Source organism: Corylus avellana, chromosome ca5 (assembly GCF_901000735.1).
Source record: "Corylus avellana chromosome ca5, CavTom2PMs-1.0".
Taxonomy (NCBI): Eukaryota; Viridiplantae; Streptophyta; class Magnoliopsida; order Fagales; family Betulaceae; genus Corylus; species Corylus avellana.
The window spans coordinates 30,533,718-30,557,011 of record NC_081545.1 but is presented as its reverse complement, the minus strand read 5'-3'; the positions used below and the strand labels follow the sequence as shown (position 1 = coordinate 30,557,011).

At 38.6% G+C, this 23,294-nt stretch overlaps 4 protein-coding genes across 4 annotated transcripts; 3 read left to right on the top strand and 1 right to left on the bottom strand.

Moving 5' to 3' along the window:
• The first annotated feature begins 5,640 nt into the window (after window positions 1–5,640).
• Window positions 5,641–9,154, top strand: LOC132180822 (receptor protein kinase TMK1). Its single transcript, XM_059593789.1, has 2 exons — window positions 5,641–8,284; window positions 8,403–9,154. Exons 1-2 carry the CDS (start codon window positions 5,923–5,925, stop codon window positions 8,930–8,932), a joined length of 2,892 nt encoding a protein of 963 aa, XP_059449772.1. The 5' UTR covers window positions 5,641–5,922; the 3' UTR covers window positions 8,933–9,154.
• A 2,491-nt stretch (window positions 9,155–11,645) lies between these two features.
• On the top strand, window positions 11,646–13,253 carry LOC132181301 (U-box domain-containing protein 21-like). Its single transcript, XM_059594461.1, has one exon. The coding sequence runs from the start codon at window positions 11,767–11,769 to the stop codon at window positions 13,093–13,095; it is 1,329 nt and encodes a 442-aa protein (XP_059450444.1). The 5' UTR covers window positions 11,646–11,766; the 3' UTR covers window positions 13,096–13,253.
• A 2,570-nt stretch (window positions 13,254–15,823) lies between these two features.
• On the top strand, window positions 15,824–17,063 carry LOC132183357 (probable methyltransferase At1g29790). The gene has a single exon (XM_059596785.1). The coding sequence runs from the start codon at window positions 15,824–15,826 to the stop codon at window positions 17,006–17,008; it is 1,185 nt and encodes a 394-aa protein (XP_059452768.1). The 3' UTR covers window positions 17,009–17,063.
• An 887-nt stretch (window positions 17,064–17,950) lies between these two features.
• Window positions 17,951–20,461, bottom strand: LOC132182121 (PHD finger protein MALE MEIOCYTE DEATH 1). The gene is made up of 3 exons (XM_059595321.1): window positions 20,054–20,461; window positions 19,549–19,792; window positions 17,951–19,454 (listed from the first exon to the last, which is right to left on the bottom strand). Exons 1-3 carry the CDS (start codon window positions 20,346–20,348, stop codon window positions 17,951–17,953), a joined length of 2,043 nt encoding a protein of 680 aa, XP_059451304.1. The 5' UTR covers window positions 20,349–20,461.
• Between the last annotated feature and the right edge of the window lie 2,833 nt (window positions 20,462–23,294).

The window sequence follows — 23,294 nt, the reverse complement described above, 5'->3', positions numbered from 1 at the left end:
GTTGATGATATGGCTGGTCCACATGTTAAATGCAGTAACTTGTAATATTTGAAAATAATTGGACAAATTTCAGTCTCGAATTGTCATAAATATGAGAAAGAACCCATATCTTTCACGATTGATAAGATATCATCTTTCGTGTGTGTAAACGTGTACAGAAAATATGAGAAAGTACCCCTCTATATATTTTGGTAGATTATTTATTGACTTAATCTATTCAAATAAATCCAAAAACCTTAAAGCTTTTTGTGTTTGAATGAATTATTTAATTGAAATGATCGATTATATATTTGACACTTATGCATATTTAGGTTAAAAGATATACCTCCTTGCATTAAATTCCATATATTCTTGGCAATATTGTTATCTTTAATATATATAGTACATCCTTAATCGTTTGACTACGTTTAAATTGTCATAAAAATCACTTATATTTCAAATTTAATGATAGATTCATCCACTCACTATACGGAGATGAGTAAAAGATTAGATGAAAAATGATTTTTATCATTTCTCCTTCAAAAATGTGTGCGTGTCTCGGTGTGAGTTTGAATAGAATGAAAAAAATATATATCTTGGATATGATGTCAACCAATATAATAGTATCTTCTCCCTGTCTCTCCAATTCCAAAAAAAAAAAATAAAATACTTTGAACGCTACCACGTACAATAGTTTCTTCGCATTGCAATTAAATTATTATTCATTTTTACTATAATATTGATTAAATAATTAAATTTATTATTTTTTATCGGCTCAAAACATATAATGTTACAATTAGAATAAGTAGTACTGTGCTTACACCAATAAATGCATGTTGAGATATATATGATAGGAACCCCATATCATTCTCTTTCTTTGATTACAATGAAAAAGAAGTATGTGGCTTAAAGTTGGCATTTGAGTTGAAGTGGATCGAGGAGTGGTATTTTCTTAAGGGAGTTGTCTCTCTCCCTCGATCCCCTTCCTTTTGGACAGAGAGACAATGAGATATATGAGATGAGGCATTGGTGGTGGGTCGTGGAATTGTCACCATCTTCATCCAATAAAACATTTTCAACTCAATTTGCACTTCTCCCCAATCACCCATCTTTTATTACATTACATAACCTTTTTCCTTCTCTTCGGGTGTAAATTAAAATTAGTGACAGAGGTCTCCATCATTAGAAACTTCCAAGAGTTGTCATTTATATGTGGGATGCATGTGTCAGCGTTTAGGTAATTTTTCTTTTCATTTTTATTCAATGTGTCAGCGTTTTATTGCTCTTATTTTAATTATTATTTAGTAGACTATTATATAATTATCATATAAATGATATAGTAATAAAAACATTAAATAACATTGCTCACCCTTCAAAACAGTGGCCAGCTAGGGTAGCCAGGCATATATAGCCCCTGAAATATAACATGACTTCCAATAAAGAAATGAAGATAGAAAGGCTTCCCCAACATGCATGGCTTCCAAGAGCTGGCTTTAGTTTAATAATAACATAGGACATCAAAACTACAACCCTAGCTAGCTACTGGTCTTAGTAATTTTTCTCTCATTTCTTAAAGTAGAAGCATGGGATTCAAACCATTTGCCGGTAATGCTTTGTGGATTCAAATCTTTTTAGATCTTAATTGATGCAATGAGTGCTAGACATTCCGGTGAACGAGTACTCGACTGACCCAAATTTTGGGTATAATTCACCCCCTTAAAATCTCGCTTGCAAGAGAAGGATGTCCAAGATCTTTTATATATATATATAGTTAATATTAGACTTAACTCACCGCTCGAGCCATACTCGATGCAAAAATAACGACATATTTAGTCATTTCTTCTATCTCTTACTTCTGCTATGTCATATCTTGATGAAATATAACGATAGATATGGATGAAGATGAAGAAAGAATATCAAAACCATAGATATATGTTATATAGTACATAAATAAAAATTTGTTAGGGATTCAAACATGCCTAGTGATTAGGTCAATAGAAGGCAAGCAAAGCACATGCTCAAAGTAACTAGTTTTTTATTTAAACCCTAGAATAATGGAAAAGCATGAAAAGTAATGCGTATCAAACGATGCAAACCCAATTAAATTTGCACACAAAGGAGTAGGGTTAGTAGCCTAGAAGTAGATAGGTTAGGTTATTCTTTTATTTTATTTTATTTAAAAAAGAAAAAAAAAAAAAAGGTGTGCATGCATATATATATATATCCATCCAACCAATGCAAAATGGACATATCATAGGATCCACGGGAGGTTGAGCCTGTCGGATGGAATTGTCAATTGTGCACGTAAAGGAAGAAAGTGAATAGTTAAAGGCATAAAAACAAAAGGAAGAGTGTGAGTAGTGGTGAAAAGAATAATAATAAAAAGAAGAAAGGGCCAAATTCGAAATAAATGGAAAATGAATGGAACTATCCCATTCTTTGGAACTGATCTATCACAGAACATGCACGTGAGCCAGTGACATACTTTGTTCTAGTCCCTTCAGTTGCCGACACTTCCACGTTCGCGCCGCTCAATGTGCTTCCCGAGGCACGCCGGTGGGCCTTCTTCCCCCAAACTCCATTACCAATTTTAACCTGGGTCCTGCTCCGGTGGTCCCCCACCACACGCTTGCCCTCTTCCTTAACTAACAATATTAACCCCTTTTTTTACGACCATAATTTGTTTCTTCTTTTTAAAAAAATAATAAATAATATTTGATAATCATTTCATTTTAATCTAATGAAAATTCATTACATTAATACCCATCATTGTCTCTTCATCTCATGCAATACAAGATCGGAACATGATACTCTTCAGTTCATCTGAAGGAGATAATTTCCAGCTAGTTATATTGGATAATAATTACTCCCTCCAAAAATAAAATGAATGGTTACTGTGGTTACTCAAAAATTATAATACTTCTAACAATATTCTTCTTGTATATTATTCAAGAGATTTAAGCATCAGCATTTAGAGTGAATTCATTAAAGTTTGTATGAGTGGTTTTGTTAAACATTTTCTTATATTGTATGTTTAATGTTGAGTGCTTACTAGCTAGTAGACTAGCAGTATATATATATATATATATATAATACCTCTCGAATGATGATTATGGTCTCTTTATTATATAAATAGTTAAATGTACATTCTTGCATGCACTACATCGGTGGCTCTTTAACATATTCTCAAGCTTAATTGCTTTGTCATAGTTAACTATAAACATTTGGCATAAGTGCACATTAGTTAGGTCCACTTTAGAGTGGTATATGCCAAACTTTTTTTAGCATATCCAGGATTTTCCACTTCTAAAATTATTGCCAAACAATCCCGTTGCTCGGCATCAATAATTAATTACTTCTTTATTTATTGGTATACTTACACTTCGATCAAACCCTTTCAAGTCTTATTGAGCTTTTCTGTTAATTGGTGAACAATATATCAGTGGTGGCAGTGGTGCCTGCAAAGTAAAACCATTAAGAAAAAGGGATGGAGTAGTAGTATCATTCAATGAATAAAAATGCTACCCTTCGCACCAATTTTACACGGGCTAACATGTCGTTTTTGAAGTGATTAACATGAAAAATGCTACATCAGACACTATAAAATGAATATGAAAGGTAGCATTAATCTTTGCAAAATGTGTTGGCTCGGTTCAAAGGTAATAAGATGCTTAGAGACTATGCATGTTGTTACTCTAATGTTGGCTGCAGGGGTCTATCTTATTTGGAAGGAGAGGAATTCGAGGCTGTTTTTCAGGAGTAGGGATGTTAATGTCTCATTTTAATAGATGTACGTGTGTACGTTTAAGGTTGATTATTTGTTTTCCATGTGGTGATGTACATGTTGATAGCTCTTGGTTTGGTTGTCTTCTTGCGTTGTTTAGGAGCTAGCATTTGCTTGTATTTTTCTTTCTTGATAATTTAGTATCATTTATCCAAAAAAAAAAAAAAAAAACACAAGCAGTTTATGAAATTAAATAAAAAGTTTGTAATTTTATATGCATCATACAAATAAATTTAAAAATGAATTGTAAAATAAAATAAAATAAAACTTTATATCTTCCTATTACAATCTTAAGTGTCTAATATGACTTAAGTGCAATCTTAACTTACTTAAAAAAAAAAAAAAGAAAAAGAAAAAAGAAAGAAAGTACAATCGCAACTATATGAATATAAGTGTTTGGACATTCTCTTCTTGCAAGCCAATTTTCAAGAATGAAATTTATATGAAAGTTTGTAAACTTTGTATTATTTGGTATGAGAGCTAAGCACCACATCACGGAGGAGGCAACCTATTGGATAGAGTGGGCCACCATAGACGTTGGATTGGAAACGTGATGGTATGTTACAATTCTAAGTATCCCACATAGTTTAAGTGCAATATGAATAATATATATATAAACTTTTAGACACTCTCTCATTGCAAGTTAGTTTTTTCAATAATGTATTATACTCTAGACATGTATCATTATCCCTCTCCGCTATTGGTTTTTTTTTTTTTTTTTATCATTTTTTAAATTTCTGTTTTCATTATATCATCTTCAAATCATTTTATTTTTCTCAATTACACTAAAATCTATAAGATTAATAATAATAATAATAAATCATTTTTGAAGAGCAAGCCTTCTTCATAAATGCCCTCTGTCTCTCTCTCTTCCTTAAGCTAGCAGACTAGCAGTGCACGAGTCCAGCCCTTTAGTACTATCAGATAAGGCCCAAACGAAACCCAAGACAAACAAGCCACATTCCTAAACCTAGTCAATAGACTCAATACCCTTCAACATATACAACCCGTATGGGCCCAACTGAAGCAAAAGCCCAAATGATGGAACTCAAACCATCACTATCATCCAGACACGACAGAAACAAATATAAATTTCTTGAGCGTAAACAGCTCATAATTATTCTTCCTTTCTTTCTAGTTTTATCTTTGCCCCATCAAACCCACCAAAGTTCTGGGTCGGAAAAGCAGACGAGATTCGTTTGTGAAAGTAATTCTTATAAAAAAAAAGAAAAAAAAAGAAGGTTATGGAGCCAGGAAGAGATCCAATGTTTCGTTTGCCGAAGTTACAAAATTGGGTCTTCAAAATTACGAAGAATTTGTAAATGAAACAATATATAATTGAAGACATAAGTCTTCCTATTCAAACGTGTTGTTTAAAAGGTAGTAGTAAAGGAGGTAGTAGTTAGGATAACAAATTTCTATGCTGAAAAGTTGGTCTGGTAGTTGAAAAAAGTAGTTCATTTCAACTGTTACCAATCAAGGAAAATGGTCATAAAACTTAGCATTAAGAAGCTTTTGCCTCAGAAGCATGGAGTAGTAAAGAAAGGGAAACGAATTTATACCTAAAAACATTAACAATTGTATGATACCAACAATGACAGCCCATGATAGCTTGAAAGAAAGGAAAGCCATGTGCAAAAATTGGTCACTCGACACAGGCCATGTGCCCATTTGAACACCTGTGACGCCCAGCAGAAGCAAGTTTCCGTGTGTGTGAGGGAAGACAATTACCAAGTATAAACTGAGTTGGGCCGGCCAACTTTCAATATCCATTTTGGAAGACAACAAGACAACATATCTCTCTCAGAAAAAAGAAGTTTCAAGGACAACATGGATTTAGGAATCAAAACCCCACCAGCATCATCTTCCAGCCTTTCACCACTATTATGACAGCCATTGCTTTCACACGCGTGGCCCCCACATCCCATGTGCATGCTCTCAATTTCACTCTGCTCGAGACCTTCCCCCAACCCCTCTCTCTCTCTCTCTCTCTCTCTTCCCAGAGCTTCTCTGCTTCCATCTTCCCTGAATCAACCTCTCTCTCTCCCTCTCTCTTCTCTGTTAATCCAGTTTTAAGCTATGCATCGAAATCCTTAAGAACCCATCTGCATCAACTTCTGAAAGCCCATCTCTCTCTGTCTTTGTCTCTATCTCTGTAAATGAAGATGACGAAGAAACAGAACGTTGGGTACAAGCTTGTGGCCATTTTTCTTGCTGGGTTGTCTTCACTTTTCCTCTCTGCAAGCTCTCAAGCAAACCCAACTGATGACGCTTCGGTAATGCTAGCTCTCAAGAAGAGCCTCAACCCGCCTGAGTCTCTCGGGTGGTCCGACGACTCGGACCCCTGCGGTACCTGGAAGCACGTGGTCTGCTCCGTCGACAAACGGGTCACCCGGATCCAAATCGGGCACCAAGACCTCCAAGGTACACTTCCTCTAACACTCCAAAAACTCACCCAACTCCAGCGCTTAGAGCTTCAGTACAACAACATCTCTGGCCCTCTTCCTAGCTTGAGCGGCCTAAGCTCATTGGAAGTGCTTATGCTTAGTAACAACCAGTTTAGTTTCATTCCTAGTGATTTCTTTGCTGGCATGTCTTCGCTTCAAGCCTTTGAGATCGATAATAACCCACTTTCGGGTTGGGAAATCCCGGAAAGTCTCCGAAACGCTACGGCGCTTCAGAACTTCTCGGCCAATTCGGCCAATATTTCCGGCATGATACCGGAATTTTTCAGCGCCGATGTGTTCACGGTTCTGATTAATTTGCACTTGTCTTTCAATAACCTCGAAGGTGGGTTACCTGTGAGCCTTGCTAAATCGCAAATTCAGTCCTTCTGGGTTAATGGGCAGAAAAGCGATGGTATGCTTAATGGCACCATTGATGTTATTCAGAACATGACTTACTTGACAGAGGTTTGGTTGCATTCGAATGCGTTTTCGGGTCCGTTGCCAGATTTTTCGGGCTTGAAAGACTTGCAGAGCTTGAGTTTGAGAGACAACCGGTTTACCGGCCCTGTGCCAATATCATTGGTGAATCTCAAATCGCTAAAGATTGTGAATTTGACAAACAATTTACTTCAAGGACCAATGCCGGAGTTTTTGAGTGGGGTGGCAGTGGACATGTCTAAGGACTCGAACAGCTTTTGTTTGCCAAGTCCTGGTGCGTGTGATTCTAGAGTGGATACATTGCTTTTGATTGTGAAATCAATGGGTTACCCGCAAAAGTTTGCAGAGAATTGGAAGGGGAACGATCCGTGTGCAGAATCTGCAGATTGGGTTGGGATCAGTTGTAGCAATGGGAGTATAACTGTTATAAATTTTCAGAAGATGGGTCTCACGGGTTCAATTTCTCCTGCATTTGCTTCGCTTAAATCGTTGCAAAGACTAGTTCTTGCTGGTAACAATCTCACCGGTTCGATTCCGGAGGAGCTTATTACTCTGCCTGCACTCGTTGAGCTGGATGTTTCAAGCAATCAGCTTTATGGGAAAATTCCTGCTTTTAAGAGAAATGTGATGGTGAATACTAATGGTAACCAGGATATAGGAAAGGATAAAAGTAGTTCTTCATCTCAAGGTGCACCATCACAGAATTCAACGATTCCATCTACAAGAACTGGCTCTGGAGATGGTGGCAGTTCTGGACATAGTGTCAAGAAGAAATCTTCATCATTTATAGGAGTAATTGTATTTTCCGTAGTCGGAGCTGTCTTTGTGATTTTCTTGATTGGTTTGTTGGTTTTCTGTCTGAATAAGATGAAGCAAAAGCGTTTTAGCAGAGTACAGAGCCCCAATGCAATGGTGATTCATCCTCGGCATTCTGGATCTGATAATGAGAGTGTGAAGATCACAGTTGCAGGCTCAAGTGTTAGTGTTGGTGCAATCAGTGAGACCCAAACTCTTCCTAGCAGCGAGGCTGGTGACATACAAATGGTTGAAGCTGGAAATATGGTGATATCTATACAAGTCCTGAGGAATGTGACTAATGATTTCAGCAAAGACAATATATTGGGACAAGGAGGTTTTGGGACAGTCTACAAAGGCGAATTGCATGACGGTACAAAAATCGCAGTAAAGAGAATGGAGTCTGGGGTAATAGCTGGGAAGGGATTGACAGAATTTAAGTCTGAGATTGCTGTTTTGACTAAGGTCCGGCACCGGCATCTTGTCGCCCTTCTCGGGTACTGCTTGGATGGGAATGAGAGGCTTCTTGTATATGAATACATGCCTCAAGGAACACTCAGTAGGCATCTCTTCAACTGGGCAGAAGAAGGATTGAAACCACTGGAATGGACCAAGAGGTTGACCATTGCCTTGGATGTGGCTAGGGGTGTTGAGTATCTCCATGGTTTGGCCCATCAAAGCTTTATTCATAGGGACTTAAAGCCTTCAAACATTCTTCTCGGAGATGATATGAGAGCTAAGGTGGCTGATTTTGGCCTTGTGCGTCTTGCCCCAGAGGGGAAAGGCTCTATTGAAACAAGAATTGCTGGAACTTTTGGATATTTGGCGCCCGAATATGCAGGTTCATCTCCTAATTGTCTACTTACTCAAAGCATGCATTTCATCTTCTTTGATGTTCCTTAACTTACTCAAAACATCTCCCTCCAATATAAAAATTGTGTCGTTTCTTGTGATTACAGTTACTGGCAGAGTGACAACCAAAGTGGACATATATAGTTTTGGGGTGATTTTGATGGAGCTAATCACAGGAAGAAGAGCACTTGACGAGACCCAGCCAGAGGAGAGCATGCACCTTGTAACATGGTTCAAAAGAATGCACATCAACAAGGACTTTTTCCGCAAGGCAATTGATCCCACAATCGACCTCAATGAGGAAACACTTGCCAGTGTCAGCACCGTCGCCGAGTTGGCCGGACACTGCTGTGCAAGAGAACCGTATCAACGGCCCGACATGGGTCATGCTGTCAACGTGCTTTCGTCTCTAGTGGAGCTTTGGAAGCCAAGTGACCAAAATCCGGAAGACATATATGGCATTGACCTTGAAATGTCACTGCCTCAAGCACTCAAGAAGTGGCAAGCTTATGAAGGTAGAAGCAACATGGAGTCTTCTTCCTCTTCGCTCCTTCCAAGCTTAGACAACACTCAGACCAGCATACCAACACGCCCTTATGGATTTGCCGAGTCTTTTACATCTGCTGATGGGAGATGAGGAAGAAGTTGTAAATGATGTTGATGCTTTTTTTTTTTTTTTTCCAAAATTCATTCTGGGTTTCTTCCTCGCTGTTTTCTGTGTAAACTTTGTTGACCTTTTGATGTTTTATCTCTCATCCCACTGTCAGATATTTTTCTTGGAAATGTGTAGTTTTGTGTATTCATCACTTGTTTAGAAGTTTAGGAAATGAAATGAGAAGAGATTCTCATCTTTATTGCTTATGAGTTGTGATCATCACTTGTCAACTTGGGTCATTGGATTCCCCTTGTTCAGCAAACTACATTCAATTTGCACAGTTGCTGGTCCTTGCAACTTGGATCTGTGTATTTCACATTGATCAACTGAAGAGGCCGCCCATATTAAAAAAAAAAAAACCTGTCAGGTCGTCAGAGAAATTTTGTGCCATGATTTGTCATCATTTGATTGATCATATATGCCATGATTTGTCATCATTTGATCGATCATATGCCATGATTTGTAATGATAGCGCATCATATTCTGCAATTATTCACGTTATAATTGATGAATGTATACCTTGAAATTGGCAAGAACTAACATGTAATGTCTTGATGCGCCGTTTAGCTTTTCCTTGGTCAATGTGCTCCAATGGGCAATGAAAATTTTGATATGATTCGTAATTATGTCAGTGGTGCTGTGGAATCTCATATGTCATATTGCATGGGGTGCAATTGTTCTAATATGGAATGAACGGTTAGATTCAGCCATGTCATCTATGATGGACAAAAAAAACAAACAAATTGCATCTCATCTACAGCCTCTTCTCTCTACCCACCTTGCCTTTTGTTGGGTCACTCTTTTTTTTTTTTTAAATTTAAAATTAAATTTTTTTTGTTATTGTTATTGTTATTGTTATTGTTATTGTGAGGTGTTAGAATTTGGGTGGACAACGCCTTTGAGCCCAAGGTTGTTAGAGAGGGAGTCAAGCCCGAAACTCACACCAACTACGATAGTTGGCGGCAATCAAGGCACTATAGGCCTGCAAAAAGACTCGAGCCTAAAATTTTTCAAGACATGAAAGCCCTCGTGAATGCAATCAATAGTCATTTTATTTAGTTGTGACAATAATGATAATTATAACTTCACTAGCAACAATATTTTTAATCTCAATAATAACAATAGTGACATCTTCAATAATAAGAAGAGTGATGAGTTCAGTAATAACAATAATGACGAGTTCATCAATAATAATAATGATGTGTTCAATAGTAATAATAATGACGCGATCAACAATAATAGTAATGATAGGGTTCAACATGAACAATAATGACACATTCAGCAGTAATAATTATGATACATTTAACAATAAAGAGTATCGTGGGTTGAATAAACCAAAATAAAAAGTCTTAAAATTGGTTAATTGTGGACTCGCTGAGCATCCCGTCCGTGTATGCCGGCCACGTAAGCTATTTCTTGTAGTTGGGCCTTAGTGGATCATTTATTATAAGTACTATATGATTGATGAGTGAAGAATGCTTGAACCTCTTGAGATTGTTGGATTAGCTCGTGTAGAGAAGGCAAATCATGTGCTGGGAGTTCAACTTCTAGCTGCATTAATCTAATAGCAATAATCTAATTTTTGTATTTAACACATTATAAAGCACTCATATTTCATGTATTCGGCAGAACTAAAGAAAATAAATATACTTATGTAATATATTCCCAAGTTATTGACTAGAGGCATTTGCATATTACAAAAAGAAAAGAAATACAAATAAATAAATAAATAAGGGGCGGGAGAGAGAAAAAGAGAGGAATAATTATGAATTTTGCCTTTTTTTTTTGTTTTTGTTTTAATGATATCTCAAGTGGGTTGTAATTATTTTTCATTTTTGGGATTAATGATATCTCAAGTAGGTTGTAATTATTTTGCACTTTTGGGACTCGCATAATAGTATCAATTATCTTATTATTTAGAGTAATTACACTTTAAACTCTTGAATTATTATACAATTTGAGAAGACCCTCTAAAGTTTAAAATCTCTTAATTTGAACCAATAAGCTTTCAATTGCAGTCAATTTAAACCCTTCCGTGAGATTTGAAACGTTAAAAGTGAGACAATGACGTTTATACCCTTGACTTTTTTTTATAAAATTTCAAATTTACCCTTAATTCCAAATTAAAAAATAAAGTAAAAAAAACGAAAATTAGAAATATTTTGGTCTTTTTAAGTATTGCCATTAGAAGTTAATTTAAAATCTCGATGGAGTGGATCAAATAGACTACAATTGAAAATTTAGGGGTTCAAATTGAAAAATTTTGAATATTAAGAGAATTTTTTCAAATCGCGTAATAATTTAGAAATTTGAAATGAAGTTACTCCTATTATTTATTTATTTATTTATTTTTCAATATTTGAGATTGAGCAGTGCGTACTTCTGCGTTATTCCTACACGTAGACTCTGTGAGGCGCGTATTCTGCGGTCGTGTGAAATTAAACAAGGCAGAGACCCGGTCCACTCTCCCCAGAGTGGTTGAACCGAACCCAGCCAGCTGGTCAAACCTCAGCCGACTTAATACTAAATAGCCAGTAAACCCATGGGCCCATGGACAGCTTGAACATTCATTCAACGGTCAACATTCAAACACTCCAACGTACCAATCTTGCTTTTACTTTGATTTTGAACGAGTTTTCTTTCTAGTTCCTTCTTTTTCCCTGCTTTACCAGCTAGCTTTGACCCGCGTTAAGGAAAATAATTAGTTTGTGAATAAATATCATATAAATACCACTCCAGACTCATTCGCATTCTCCACAAGCAAAACACATACAACACTTTGTTGGATAATCCGAATTCAAACTACTACCACCACAATGATTCTATCTTGGAGAAGGAGGAGAGCCAGCCATGGTGGCAGCAAGAACAGCAAGGTTCTGAATGGCAATTTAGAAACAGAGATCAGAATTCCGACCGACTTTCGGTGCCCGATTTCTCTGGATTTGATGAAAGATCCAGTCGCGTTATCCACCGGGATCACCTACGATCGAGAGAGCATCGAGAAGTGGATCGAAGAGGGGAACCAAACCTGTCCGGTTACTAATCAGGTTTTGACGAGCTTCGATGAAATCCCAAATCACGCACTGCGTAGGATGATTCAGGATTGGTGTGTTCAGAATCGTTCTTACGGGGTTGAAAGGATCCCGACGCCTCGAATCCCGGTGACCCAGTGCGAGGCTTCGGAGATTTGCTCAAGAATTGCGGTCTCAACGCAACGCGGGGACCACAAGAGATGCCGTGAATTGGTGGTGAAGATCAAGGCGTGGGGAAAGGAGAGCGAGCGTAACAGGCGGTGCATTGTGAACGGCGGAACAGGGTATGTGCTGGCCGATTCCTTCCATTCTTTTGCGAGCGTTTCGGCTGAGAAACATGTCGACTTGTTGAAGGAGATCCTGTCGGTCTTGACATGGATGTTCCCGCTTGGTGAAGAGGGGCAGTCGAAATTAGGATCGGCGTCATCTCTAGGCTGCATGGTATGGCTATTGAACGGCGGGGATCTTTCGGCAAGGCAAAACGTGGTTTTAGTACTCAAAGAGCTTCTTTCTTTGAATCAAAGATATGTGGATGCCTTGGCAGAGATTGAAGGAGTGGCTGAGGCTTTAATCGAGATAATCAAGGACCCAATTTGCCCAAAGGCTACCAGGGCCTCTTTAACAGCAATTTTCTACATGATTTCTCCATCTGCAACCAGCCAGAGATTCGCATCAAGATTTGCTGAACTGGGTATCGTTCCCATGATACTAGAAATCCTCGTGGAAGCAGAAAAAGGAATCTGCGAGAGGGCTTTAGGCGTTTTGGCTGGTATTTGCGATTGCAAAGAAGCCAGAGAAGAGGCCTCCAAGAATGCTCTAACCATGCCTCTTTTGGTGAAGAAGATATTAAGGATATCAGGGTTGGCGACAGAGTTTGCAGTCTGCATTCTCTGGAAGCTCTGCAGGAATGATAAGAACAATGATGGCGGCGTTTTGGTTGAGGCGCTTCAAGCGGATGCCTTTCAGAAGCTTTTGGTTCTCTTGCAGGTTGGCTGTGGTGAGACCATAAAGGAAAAGGTCACCGAGCTGTTGAAATTGTTGAATCTTCACAGGGATAAGCTTGGTTGTGTTGATTCGTCCATGGATTTCAAGTATCTCAAAAGAACAATTTAATTCATCAGAATACTTCTTTCTTTTTTTGTTGATTCAGCTTAGAGAAGAAAATGTGTAGAAAATTTTACAATGAATACTATTCAATCACAAGAAGAAATTGTACAAAGAAACAGAAAAAGTTAATCCAATTATTGATTCTGTCAAGCTAATTAACTTCATTATTAATCTCTTTAACATCTTCACCCCATGGACCATCGCCATTAAAACCCCCATGTGATCTGACTCGCTGGAGAGCAGCACAACCACAATATTCCAAGCTAAAAACTGATGGACCCTCCCAAATTAATCAAAACCCACACATGCATTCATGAGGAATCAGAAGTTTTGAAGGCGATAAGAGAAGGGCCACATATATTTTCCTTCTTTGTTCTTTTTTTTTTTTTTTTTTTTTTTGGAGAAGGGCCATATGTGATACGTATCTATCTATCTACCTGCAATATTGTATGGTTGCAGTTCTAAACATTATCATTGACTTTGACTTGCTTGCTTTTATGCTTGTGTTACGCGAATGCGTAACAGATCCAGTAACTCGGGTAGAAACGGAGAAGGAAATAAGATCCTACTTCTTATTATTCCCTATATTTGCTAATTGAAACAACTGGCGGTAAGAAATTAAGGTCTCGTAACAAACACAAGGTTTGAAGATTCAAATTTGCATACTTTTATTGGTTGATCGTCCAATTAAATAGAAAGCTAGTAAGACATAAAGTAGGAGTTGAACTCATAACCTACTAGGATACGTGATCCTCTACCAAATGGAGATAACTCATTATCTAATAAATGATAACTCCTATTTGCTAGAAGATAAACACCTCCAACAATCAGAGTTTCATTCTTATCTAACTACTTGACATAAAATAAATATGAAGCAAATTAAACATAGATTGCTACTCTACTACTGTACGTCATATTCATAACAATTTGCCTATAAATAAAAAGGCTTTGATGTGTTACAATCTCATAAATTTGGCGACATATTTTTCAAAATAATAGATTATATAAGTTTCTGGCATATCATTTGGACAATAAATTCTGATGAAATTTTTTTTAGAAGTATAGCATTTCTCTTGCCTTTAACACATTAGTTAGCACATTAATTAGCTAAAATGACCGTTTTGCTTCTAGTGTTGCGGTCGCTGCCTCCTACGCCATTGTTACTTTTGTTTGTGCTGGTCTTGATCATGTCCCTTGTTATTTTGGCCATATTTCCTTCTCATGTGCTTGATATTGCCGACAATTTTTTAATTTTTTATTCAAGCCCTTATGTTGACCAATATGTTAGTTAAAATATAAAAAAGGGTCGAGCGCTTCTCTCTGGTTTGTTATCACTCCAACGCTTGTTAAGCGCTTGTCAAGTGGTATTCTCAGGTAGGCAATCGCTCAAGCGCTTGTCGATCTTATCAAGTAGAAGATTACTCAAGCGGCTATCGAGCGCAATCCACCCTCTTTGGTTCATTCTGAATCAATCAAACACTAAGTTTCATCAATCCAAACCTGTCCTGCAGCACTTACTTTCTAGTCCTACTCTCACACACCTCATTGAAGAAGAATAGAATTAAAGCATAAACCAGGGAAATGCATGTGGTTTTCTCAATTGTGTGTGTGCACCCAATAAAACCCATCGGCAGTGGCACTAAATATTAATCAATTCTCTCGGCCCAGATTTCATCCCGCTAATTATGCGGATCTAGGCATGCAAACTCCCCCAAGTCAAATAAACACATCACGTGTCCGGCCGATGCTTTCAATTGCCTCAACTATGTTGGCTGCACGATGGAGTTGGATTTCATTGACCTTCACCAACTGTTGACTTCTACAATTAGACTTAGTCCCCCTAGTACTACTTCACTGCTTTGCAAGGGCGGGCCATCAACTCAACTAATCCGCCGGTGGCATTAATTTGATTTTGTTTAAATATTCAGTTTTATAAAAGTGGCATCATTAATTTACCATACATTGTCTTTTAACTAACTACGAAGACTCCAAGTTTTCAAAATTAATTACCCTTCCTAGGCAAAAAGTCAAGCACATGAAATGCATTAATTTTTCAAATAAAATAAAGAATAAGTTAAGTTTTTCTGAAATTGCATACATTAACTTCACAAAATAGACAATATTTTAGTCATCTCAAAACAATATAGAGGACCAAAGATGTAAGACAAGAGGAGCAATAAAAAAGCCTCCCCTTGCAAAAGACAATCCATTTTATGATTATTTGTTCATATTGTTTACATAATAATAGGCAATATATATTTATAAAAATTAAAATTATTTAAAGACATCCAAAATAATTGGGGTTAGTAATTAGTGTTCTTGTATCGAGTTCGTGGATCGAATCAAAATGTGCCAAGCTGCCAACACAAATGTCGTATGTCGAATTTGGATCATGTCGAAGTAAAATATTTATAAGACTATATAAGTAAACTTTAATCTGACCCATTATAATTAAACGAACCTAGTATCAAATTGACAAATTGTGTAAAAGATTGTTAAACCTACCAAATGAGATAGATAAACAACAATATAGGGAGAAAGAGTAATAAATGAACCTCCCCTAGTCAAAATGCAGCCATGTTATGAGCATTTTTCCGTACTATAAGGCCAATAGTGGGAGTATATAACTTTTGTTTAATTGACAACCGTCCTATTTCCATGGTTCTTAAAGCCTACTCAACCTCTTCAATCTTCAACTCTAAGCCACCCCAGGAAACAAGCCGAAACAAAACCCATGGAATCCCCTCGTAAAACCAAGTCCTTCTGCGCCAATATTTTCCTCCTTTTGTCAACAAATCTTCTCACCCTTTTCCTTTCCACTACCTTCTACTCCTCCTCCTGCTTTTACAACCCCATCACCACCACCACCACCGCCACCACAAACAACACTACAACAGATGACTTTTCCATGCCTTCACATGATGCCTCTGAAACCACATTGGACCTCCCACCCGAATACGACGCCTTCACATCCGGACATTTGCTCCCACTTGGATTCAATGCCAACTTTGATTCCGACACCATATACCCTCCGGCCGGCCAAGCTTGCACCTTTTTCCCCGACGAACTCCGCCGCTTCATGTCTTACAAAGTCAACGGATCCTGCCCTGACGACGAGGTCCTAGCCCAAAAGCTCCTCCTCAAGGGCTGCGAGCCGCTCCCCCGCCGCCGTTGCCGCCCTGCCGCGCCTCGGAAATACGTGGAGCCCTACCCTCTTCCGACCAGTCTTTGGACCACGCCGTCCGACAACTCAGTTGTCTGGACGGCTTACACCTGCAAGAACTACGACTGCCTCGTCAACCGGAAGTACAGGGAAAAGGGCTTCAGCGATTGCAAAGACTGTTTCGATCTTCAACGAATAGAGAAGAAGCGTTGGGCGGCGTCAAAAGGCGGCGGAATTGACTTCAGCATCGACGAAGTATTGGCGACGAAGAAGCCCGGCACGATACGTATCGGGCTTGACATCGGCGGCGGGGTGGCAACTTTCGCCGTGAGAATGATGGCGAGGAACATAACAATTGTCACGACCTCCATGAACTTGAACGGTCCGTTCAACAACTTCATCGCAGCCAGAGGGGTGGTGCCGCTGTACATTAGCATTTCTCAGAGGCTTCCGTTCTTCGACAACACGCTGGACATCGTGCACTCCATGCACGTGCTGAGTAACTGGATTCCGACAACGTTGATGCACTTCATGATGTTTGACATCTACAGAGTGCTTAGGCCGGGGGGGTTGTTTTGGCTCGACCATTTCTTCTGCCTGAGCGTGCAGATGGAGGAGGTTTACCAGCCGCTGATAGAGAGCGTCGGATTCAAGAAGTTGAAGTGGGTGGTGGGGAGGAAGCTCGATCGTGGTCTAGAGCGTGGGGAGATGTACCTTTCTGCTTTGTTGGAGAAGCCGCTGAACAACTCTTGGTGATTTTTTTTCCTGGTTTATTTATTCACACGAGGTTTGATTTTGATGTTTAGTTGCTGTTTCCTTGTAAGAAATTGGTGCAACGCGGAGTAGGTTGATGGGCTGATGAGAAAATATTGCTGCATCTTTTCTCCCTCGGTTTGTTGTCGTATCTATGGTTTACGTTGAATTTATTTAGTAATATTCAGTACTCTTGGGCAACTTTGAGATATAGGGCGAGATCGAATACATTGATCATATAAAAGAGAAAAATACCAATATTGATAGAATATTGAATAATTTAATCTGATTTTTTTTATAAAAATATTTTTACAAACGATAAAAATGTCATAATCCTCTTAAGTGATAACATGACTCAACCACACTAATGCATCAAGGTGCGGTTTACATTAATTAGGCAATGAGATTTTCTTTACCAAATTTGAATTTATGCCCTAGTATGTACCAAACCACCGAAATTTTATTAGATCATTAAACAATTACTCCAGATGGTGAGTCAAACCCATGCCCACCCTAGATGGTGGGCCACTTAAATTACAAAGTCATTGGTAAATTAATTGATCAATGTTTAAAATATATCTTGCAGGATGTTTTACTCATATCTTCTATAATTTTGTTTACGCTTTTTTCAATTTTTTAGTTTACTTAAGAGGAGTAAGTATAAAATAAATTCCCAAGTAAACGTGTTAATGCAATTTATTTCCTGGAATTACTTAAAAATGGAGTAATTAAGCAAAGTAGAATATGTGAAATCAATTACTCCTCCAAAACATCTCTCCCCGCAAATCAAATCACAAATGTTTTCACCAATATCCTAATGATCAGCTCTATCTGCTCGTTTTCTTTTTCTTCCTGACAAACTAATGGTCCCTAACCTCCCCCATTACCTTGAGGGGATGTTAGGGAATTAAGGATATAAACAGCATGATGTAATTGAAGAATTTTCTATTGACAAAAATTTTGTGGTAAAAAAGAATTGTACATGGGTGTTGGAGAACAGTACTGGAAAGCACAACAAGAGTCATTTTTGGGTGGCGCAAGCGAGACGCAGCATCCTGAGCACACAAAGAGCGGAGGAACAGCCTGAGTGTCCTCAATGCCACAGCAGCGAGTGTGCTGCCACACCTCGCAAATGTCACACTCCACCATCCTCTCCCCATCATCATCTTGGGCGCCACACTCGCATCTCACAATCCAACTGTCGGCTCCGCCCTGGTACCTCAACCGATTCTCCAAGCCTATGCCGCTCCCTCTCACGCACAGCTCTGCACCCGACTCAACCGCCCCGAAAAGCAATTCCCCATCATCCAATTCCTCCAGCTCTGAAATCTCCATCACCAAAAATTCTTGGGTGATGCAGTAGGTGTCCCTCAGCGCACTCTCCACCGCTCGCTTTAACTCTCTGACTGTTGTATGCAGAGGAACTACAATGATTTCACCGGGTGGAAGCTCTCTTTTCGATTGATCAGATTCTACATCGCACAGCTTTGGCATCAATCGGCAAACGAATCTCAGAAACTGATCCTCTTCATCAATAAACGGCCACTCCTTCACAAAATGCTTACTGTCCAGAATTGCCTGAGCCGCCAAGTCCACCAAATCTGATCCTTCGTAATCCAACAGAACATTTTTATACAGATGAACCAAATCACTGTAAACGTCAACACCCGGCACTGGAGCTGATACCGGAAGGGGCCTTGAAATCAATGCATTACCATTGCCAAGCTCATGAATTGAGTATTCCAAAATCCGAGTTGTCGGGTTCACCGTACGGCGCACAATGTGACTTCCTACAATTATATTGTTCATTGATTTGAGCACATAATCCAGCAGACCTGTATCACCAATGTGAAGCCGAGCGGCGTCTCGCAAATCTTGTCGGGTCATCCCACCATGACAGAAATTGCCTGATTTCTTCTCTTTCAATGCATTGACAACAACTTCTGCTGCATATTCTAGTCTTCTTGCAGGCCATCTACTATCCATATTGGCAACTACAGTAGTGAACTTTCTAAAGGTCTGTGATTTTTCCTTTGCCAAAGGCTTGCTCTGGAAGGTAATTCTAGTACAAGGTTTTGAGGTGGAATATGAAGCAGCAGCATCATTAGCTTTGTCTATTTGCATGGGAGCACGAGACTTGATAGTTAGCATAAACCTGAGAAGATCTTTGATTGTCGCCAATTGGGTTTCACTCATATCTCTGTAATGACGAATAATTTTCTTGATTTCTCTGCCTCTCTCATTGTTGCTATAGTCTTCAATGATCTTTTCAAGTTCCAATTGGCTAAAAATCTCAATCGCTCTAGCATAATTGTGCTCCGCCACTCCAAAGCTTCCACGGCAGAATAAGTACCCCCATCTGCCAAACCAAGAATGCCCATAAGCAACCCCATAGAGCAACCTAAGATCCATAGACCTCTTCTTCGACACATCTTGAATAGTGATTTTCCTGCAAGACAAAGAAATAGAAAACCCCCATAAATTCAGTGTCTTTCATTTTCATAAATCTAAAAGAAACCTAAAACTTTGGTGCTTTTTGTTACCGGGTTTGTAGATTTGTGCAAATCCGGTCCCATAAGTCCATGATTTCTCTGCCACATAGGTACTTAGAACCACCTTCAATTCCATTGATGCAGAGCAAATGACCAAACCCGTTGCAGTGAATCAGACCATGCAACAAATGCGTCTGAAGATCCATAACATCATCAACCAAAGGCTTATTCCACTCATCATCAGCCGGGATTATCAAATGATACTTTCGTTTTGATAGAAAATGATTACTCCAACCTAAATAACAAAAAAAAAAAAAAAACCAAGAAAGAAACTCAGAAACCTTAATTCCTGCATCAACACGATCCAAAGTTAAAACCCCAGACCTTTTGTTATGTGAAACAATCTGATTTCGACATTAACCAAAAAATAACAAAATCCCCGGAAAAGAGGCAAAGCAACAGCTAATGAGAAAACCCCCAATTACCAAAACCCCGAACGAAAATTATAGAAACCCATTTCAGGCAATGAAGAAAAAAAATGCAAGAAAAAGTTAACCTGTGCATCGGCAGTGATCGCAGTAGGGACGAAGAGAGCACGTGACCTCCTCTTCAATGGTGTAGAGAGGGACGACGAAGTTTCTGGCCTCGTGCACAAGGAGGGTACACCAAGTGGGCATGCCCTGGACATTGTCGTCATGAAGGTCTGCGCATTCTTGGAGAAAATCCCGGATGTTGTCGCGGAACGCGCCCCTAGGGTCGATGGGGCAGCCGCGGTCACCGAATGTGTGAAACCTGTAAAGCTTCGGCCTGCGCTTCCTCTTCTGGCAGGCCGCGAGAATTGGGATTGACATTGATTCAGATGGGTTTCTCAAGCAAGACTTCCTTTCTTGTGAAGAAGAAAAAGCTCAGAGAGAAGGAGAGAATTGTAAACTGATTGAAATTAGTTGACAGTTTCAGGCTGTTAATGTTGGTTACAGGGATGTTTTGCCCGTTGAGTTCCCCCATTGCGGGAATTCCCCGCCTTTTAAAGGACAGTTATTTACGATATTACCATGGAGCTCGCAAGCGCGCGGGAGGGTATGTTAGTCACTTGGAGTGGTCTACTGTTTACAGCAGCAAGAGGAAGTTAGAGAAGCGGCAAATCGTTTGTATCGCACGTGTATGAGCAAGTTCAGGAACTGGCACGTGTGAGCCTATAATTTTTTTTTTTTCTTGGGCAATTAGGAGGAATTAAGCAGTTATATAATTTTGCCCTAGCAGCCTAGCACCCTCTCCACTGCATTTGGGCTAGCCCGATTACAAGAAGAAGTGGCTAAGGCCCATACCCGGCCCAGTCAACAAAAAAATATGGTCTAAACCTTGACTTCCAGATCCAGTAGTCCCTCATTCATATTAAAGTGTCCATGTGGCAGAAAATTTGAAATACCAAATTTAACCCGTCTTTGGGGAAATGGACTTGAGGGGAGCCTATTGGTCAAAACGTAATTTCCAAGATGATTTCAAGGAAAGCTCACGGGAGGTAAGGCCAGGCGCTCCTTTTCACATTTGTTGCTGGACAGCCTGGACAGCCTGAACAAGGGGGCATGACTTCTGCTGTATGGCACTGCAAAATGTCAATAGGCTGTTATATTTTTTGCCTTCAAATCATTTGTCAAACGAAGCCAAAAGGTAGAAAAAAGGTTCCTTGGCCAATAAGTGAGAAAAGCACTCAAGAATATGTGGTAGGAATTTCGACAAGTTTTGTCTTTTTTTTTTTAATGTATATTTATTTGGGATAACTAAGCATATATATATATATATATATATATATATATATATAGAAAGTAACGTATTGAAAATTGCCACATCATCATTTATAGGAAGTTTCTTAATGCTCAGCTTTCGGGATATGTTTGAAAAATGTTAGAAGTTAATATGTTTTTTTAATATTTAGTTTATTTTATTTTATAAGTTAGTCATTAAATTTATAAACTTATGTAAACTATACAAATTTAATGATTAATCTATTAAATTTATAAAATAATATAAATTAAATATAAAAAATTTATTGACTCTTAAAATATATCGAGGACGTTCACGGCAGATTATTCTTCCCTGGGCATGATCATTTGGGCCTTGTTTGGTAAAGGGGTTGGAGTTGACCTAGACACTATTTATCACAATTTCTCAAAAAAATTAACATCAAAACCTTCTAACTTTTTATATCAAATAATTCACTTTTTATTATTATTCAAATAAAAAAGTCACTACAAAACAAAATTTTTTCACTTTTTCATACCACTTTTCATTTTTTTTATACCAAACATTCTTATTTTTTTTCATATCAATTTACATCAACTACAGTGTTTAAGCCAACCCATTTACTAAACACCACCTTGATGACTAGAAGAAGTCCATTTGAGTAGGCTTGACTTGATCACCACGCTAATTATGTTCCACTTCTTTTACTATATATAAATTCAACATCCTGCCATCACCATTTCACATTTCTAAAACTCAATCTACTTTCAGCAGTCATAAGCAGCTAAGCCATGAATCTCACAAAAGCCGCAAATATATGCTCTTCTCTTCCCCTTCTGGGTTGTGTTTTGGGTACCCTTTTTCATCTTCTTTCTTTGTCTCCATCGGACTCTGGTGCTACTTGTGGGGAAAACATGTCAAAAGGGGAGGAAAATGATGTCGCTGCTGCAAATAATGCAGCGGCCCAGAAGCATTTTCGGCAACTCCAGCACATACGCGGGGCTTAAATGAGTTTCTCATCAATCTAGACAGTTAATTCTGCATGAACATGTCAAGTTTTGGGTAGCCAGCCACCTTTTTCTTCAGCATGCAGATAAAATTATGGTTGCTGAAAAGGCAATCTCTTGTATGAGGTTTGGGTTGACGACTGGCGACTTTGTTTAGTTGTAATTTTGGTTGCGCTGTAATTGCTAAACAGGCAGTCTCTTGTGTTCTCTCCCTTGTTTGTGTGAATCTCAATTTCTGAATATGAACTTGAAAAAACATTATAACCTAGCTTTGACTCAAATAATATTTGGGATTGTGTTTTCAAACATGATGACTAAAATAATTGCCTTTTGTGTGTGGGTGATTCGTTTTGTTATTTGGGTTGTTTTTTCAAATTGGGAACTTTGACTAAAAATAATATTTGGGATTGGTTGAAATTTCTTATTGGGTTTTCTTCATTCATGTGATCCAATAGGAATCTTAGTTGATTGATAATAGCCAGATACTTTGAATTGCATATAGGGCTTGCCTGGCTGGGTAGAAGGATCTCTGAAGTTTGTAAACATTGTCTAAGCTTTTCTTAGTTTATTATTGTGTTTGCACTGTTCTTACATTTCAAGATTTAGACTTTGTTCAACAATTTAATTTAAGTCTTTTTTTTTTTTTTTTTTACATGAATGGCTGAGATTTTGTTACCACACATGAGAGAGAGGGATGGGGTGACTTGCACTGCGTGCAAACCACAAGGGTAGCTAAATCACCCGCAACTCAGTTATTGGTACTTTGATAGTAACCAAAGGGGGTGGTTTAACCATTGACTCGGCCATTGGAGTGGTTCAGCCACCCAAATTACCAAAGGGAATGATTCAGTCACCCTAAAGCCAGACTTTGAGGGTGGCCAAATGACCCCCAATGGTTTGGTTATAGCCATCAAGGTAGTTTTGCTACCCCTATGACTTGCATGCAGTACAAGCCATTCTTCTTTCTCTTATATGTTGTTGCAATCTGGATCGTTTGAGATAAAATTATTCAACCTGAATAACCGAAAATATTATAGCGATGCATATCAA

Bases quoted from the DNA above. Each gene is read 5' to 3' on its own strand.
- LOC132180822 (XM_059593789.1), top strand. From the start codon at position 5,923: ATGAAGATGACGAAGAAACAGAACGTTGGGTACAAGCTTGTGGCCATT. The intron at 8,285-8,402 runs GTTCATCTCCTA...TTGTGATTACAG, and splicing joins TTTGGCGCCCGAATATGCAG to TTACTGGCAGAGTGACAACC.
- LOC132181301 (XM_059594461.1), top strand. From the start codon at position 11,767: ATGATTCTATCTTGGAGAAGGAGGAGAGCCAGCCATGGTGGCAGCAAG.
- LOC132183357 (XM_059596785.1), top strand. From the start codon at position 15,824: ATGGAATCCCCTCGTAAAACCAAGTCCTTCTGCGCCAATATTTTCCTC.
- LOC132182121 (XM_059595321.1), bottom strand. From the start codon at position 20,348: ATGTCAATCCCAATTCTCGCGGCCTGCCAGAAGAGGAAGCGCAGGCCG. The intron at 19,793-20,053 runs GTTAACTTTTTC...TTTGTTATTTAG, and splicing joins CGATCACTGCCGATGCACAG to GTTGGAGTAATCATTTTCTA. The intron at 19,455-19,548 runs GTAACAAAAAGC...TTTGTCTTGCAG, and splicing joins TGCACAAATCTACAAACCCG to GAAAATCACTATTCAAGATG.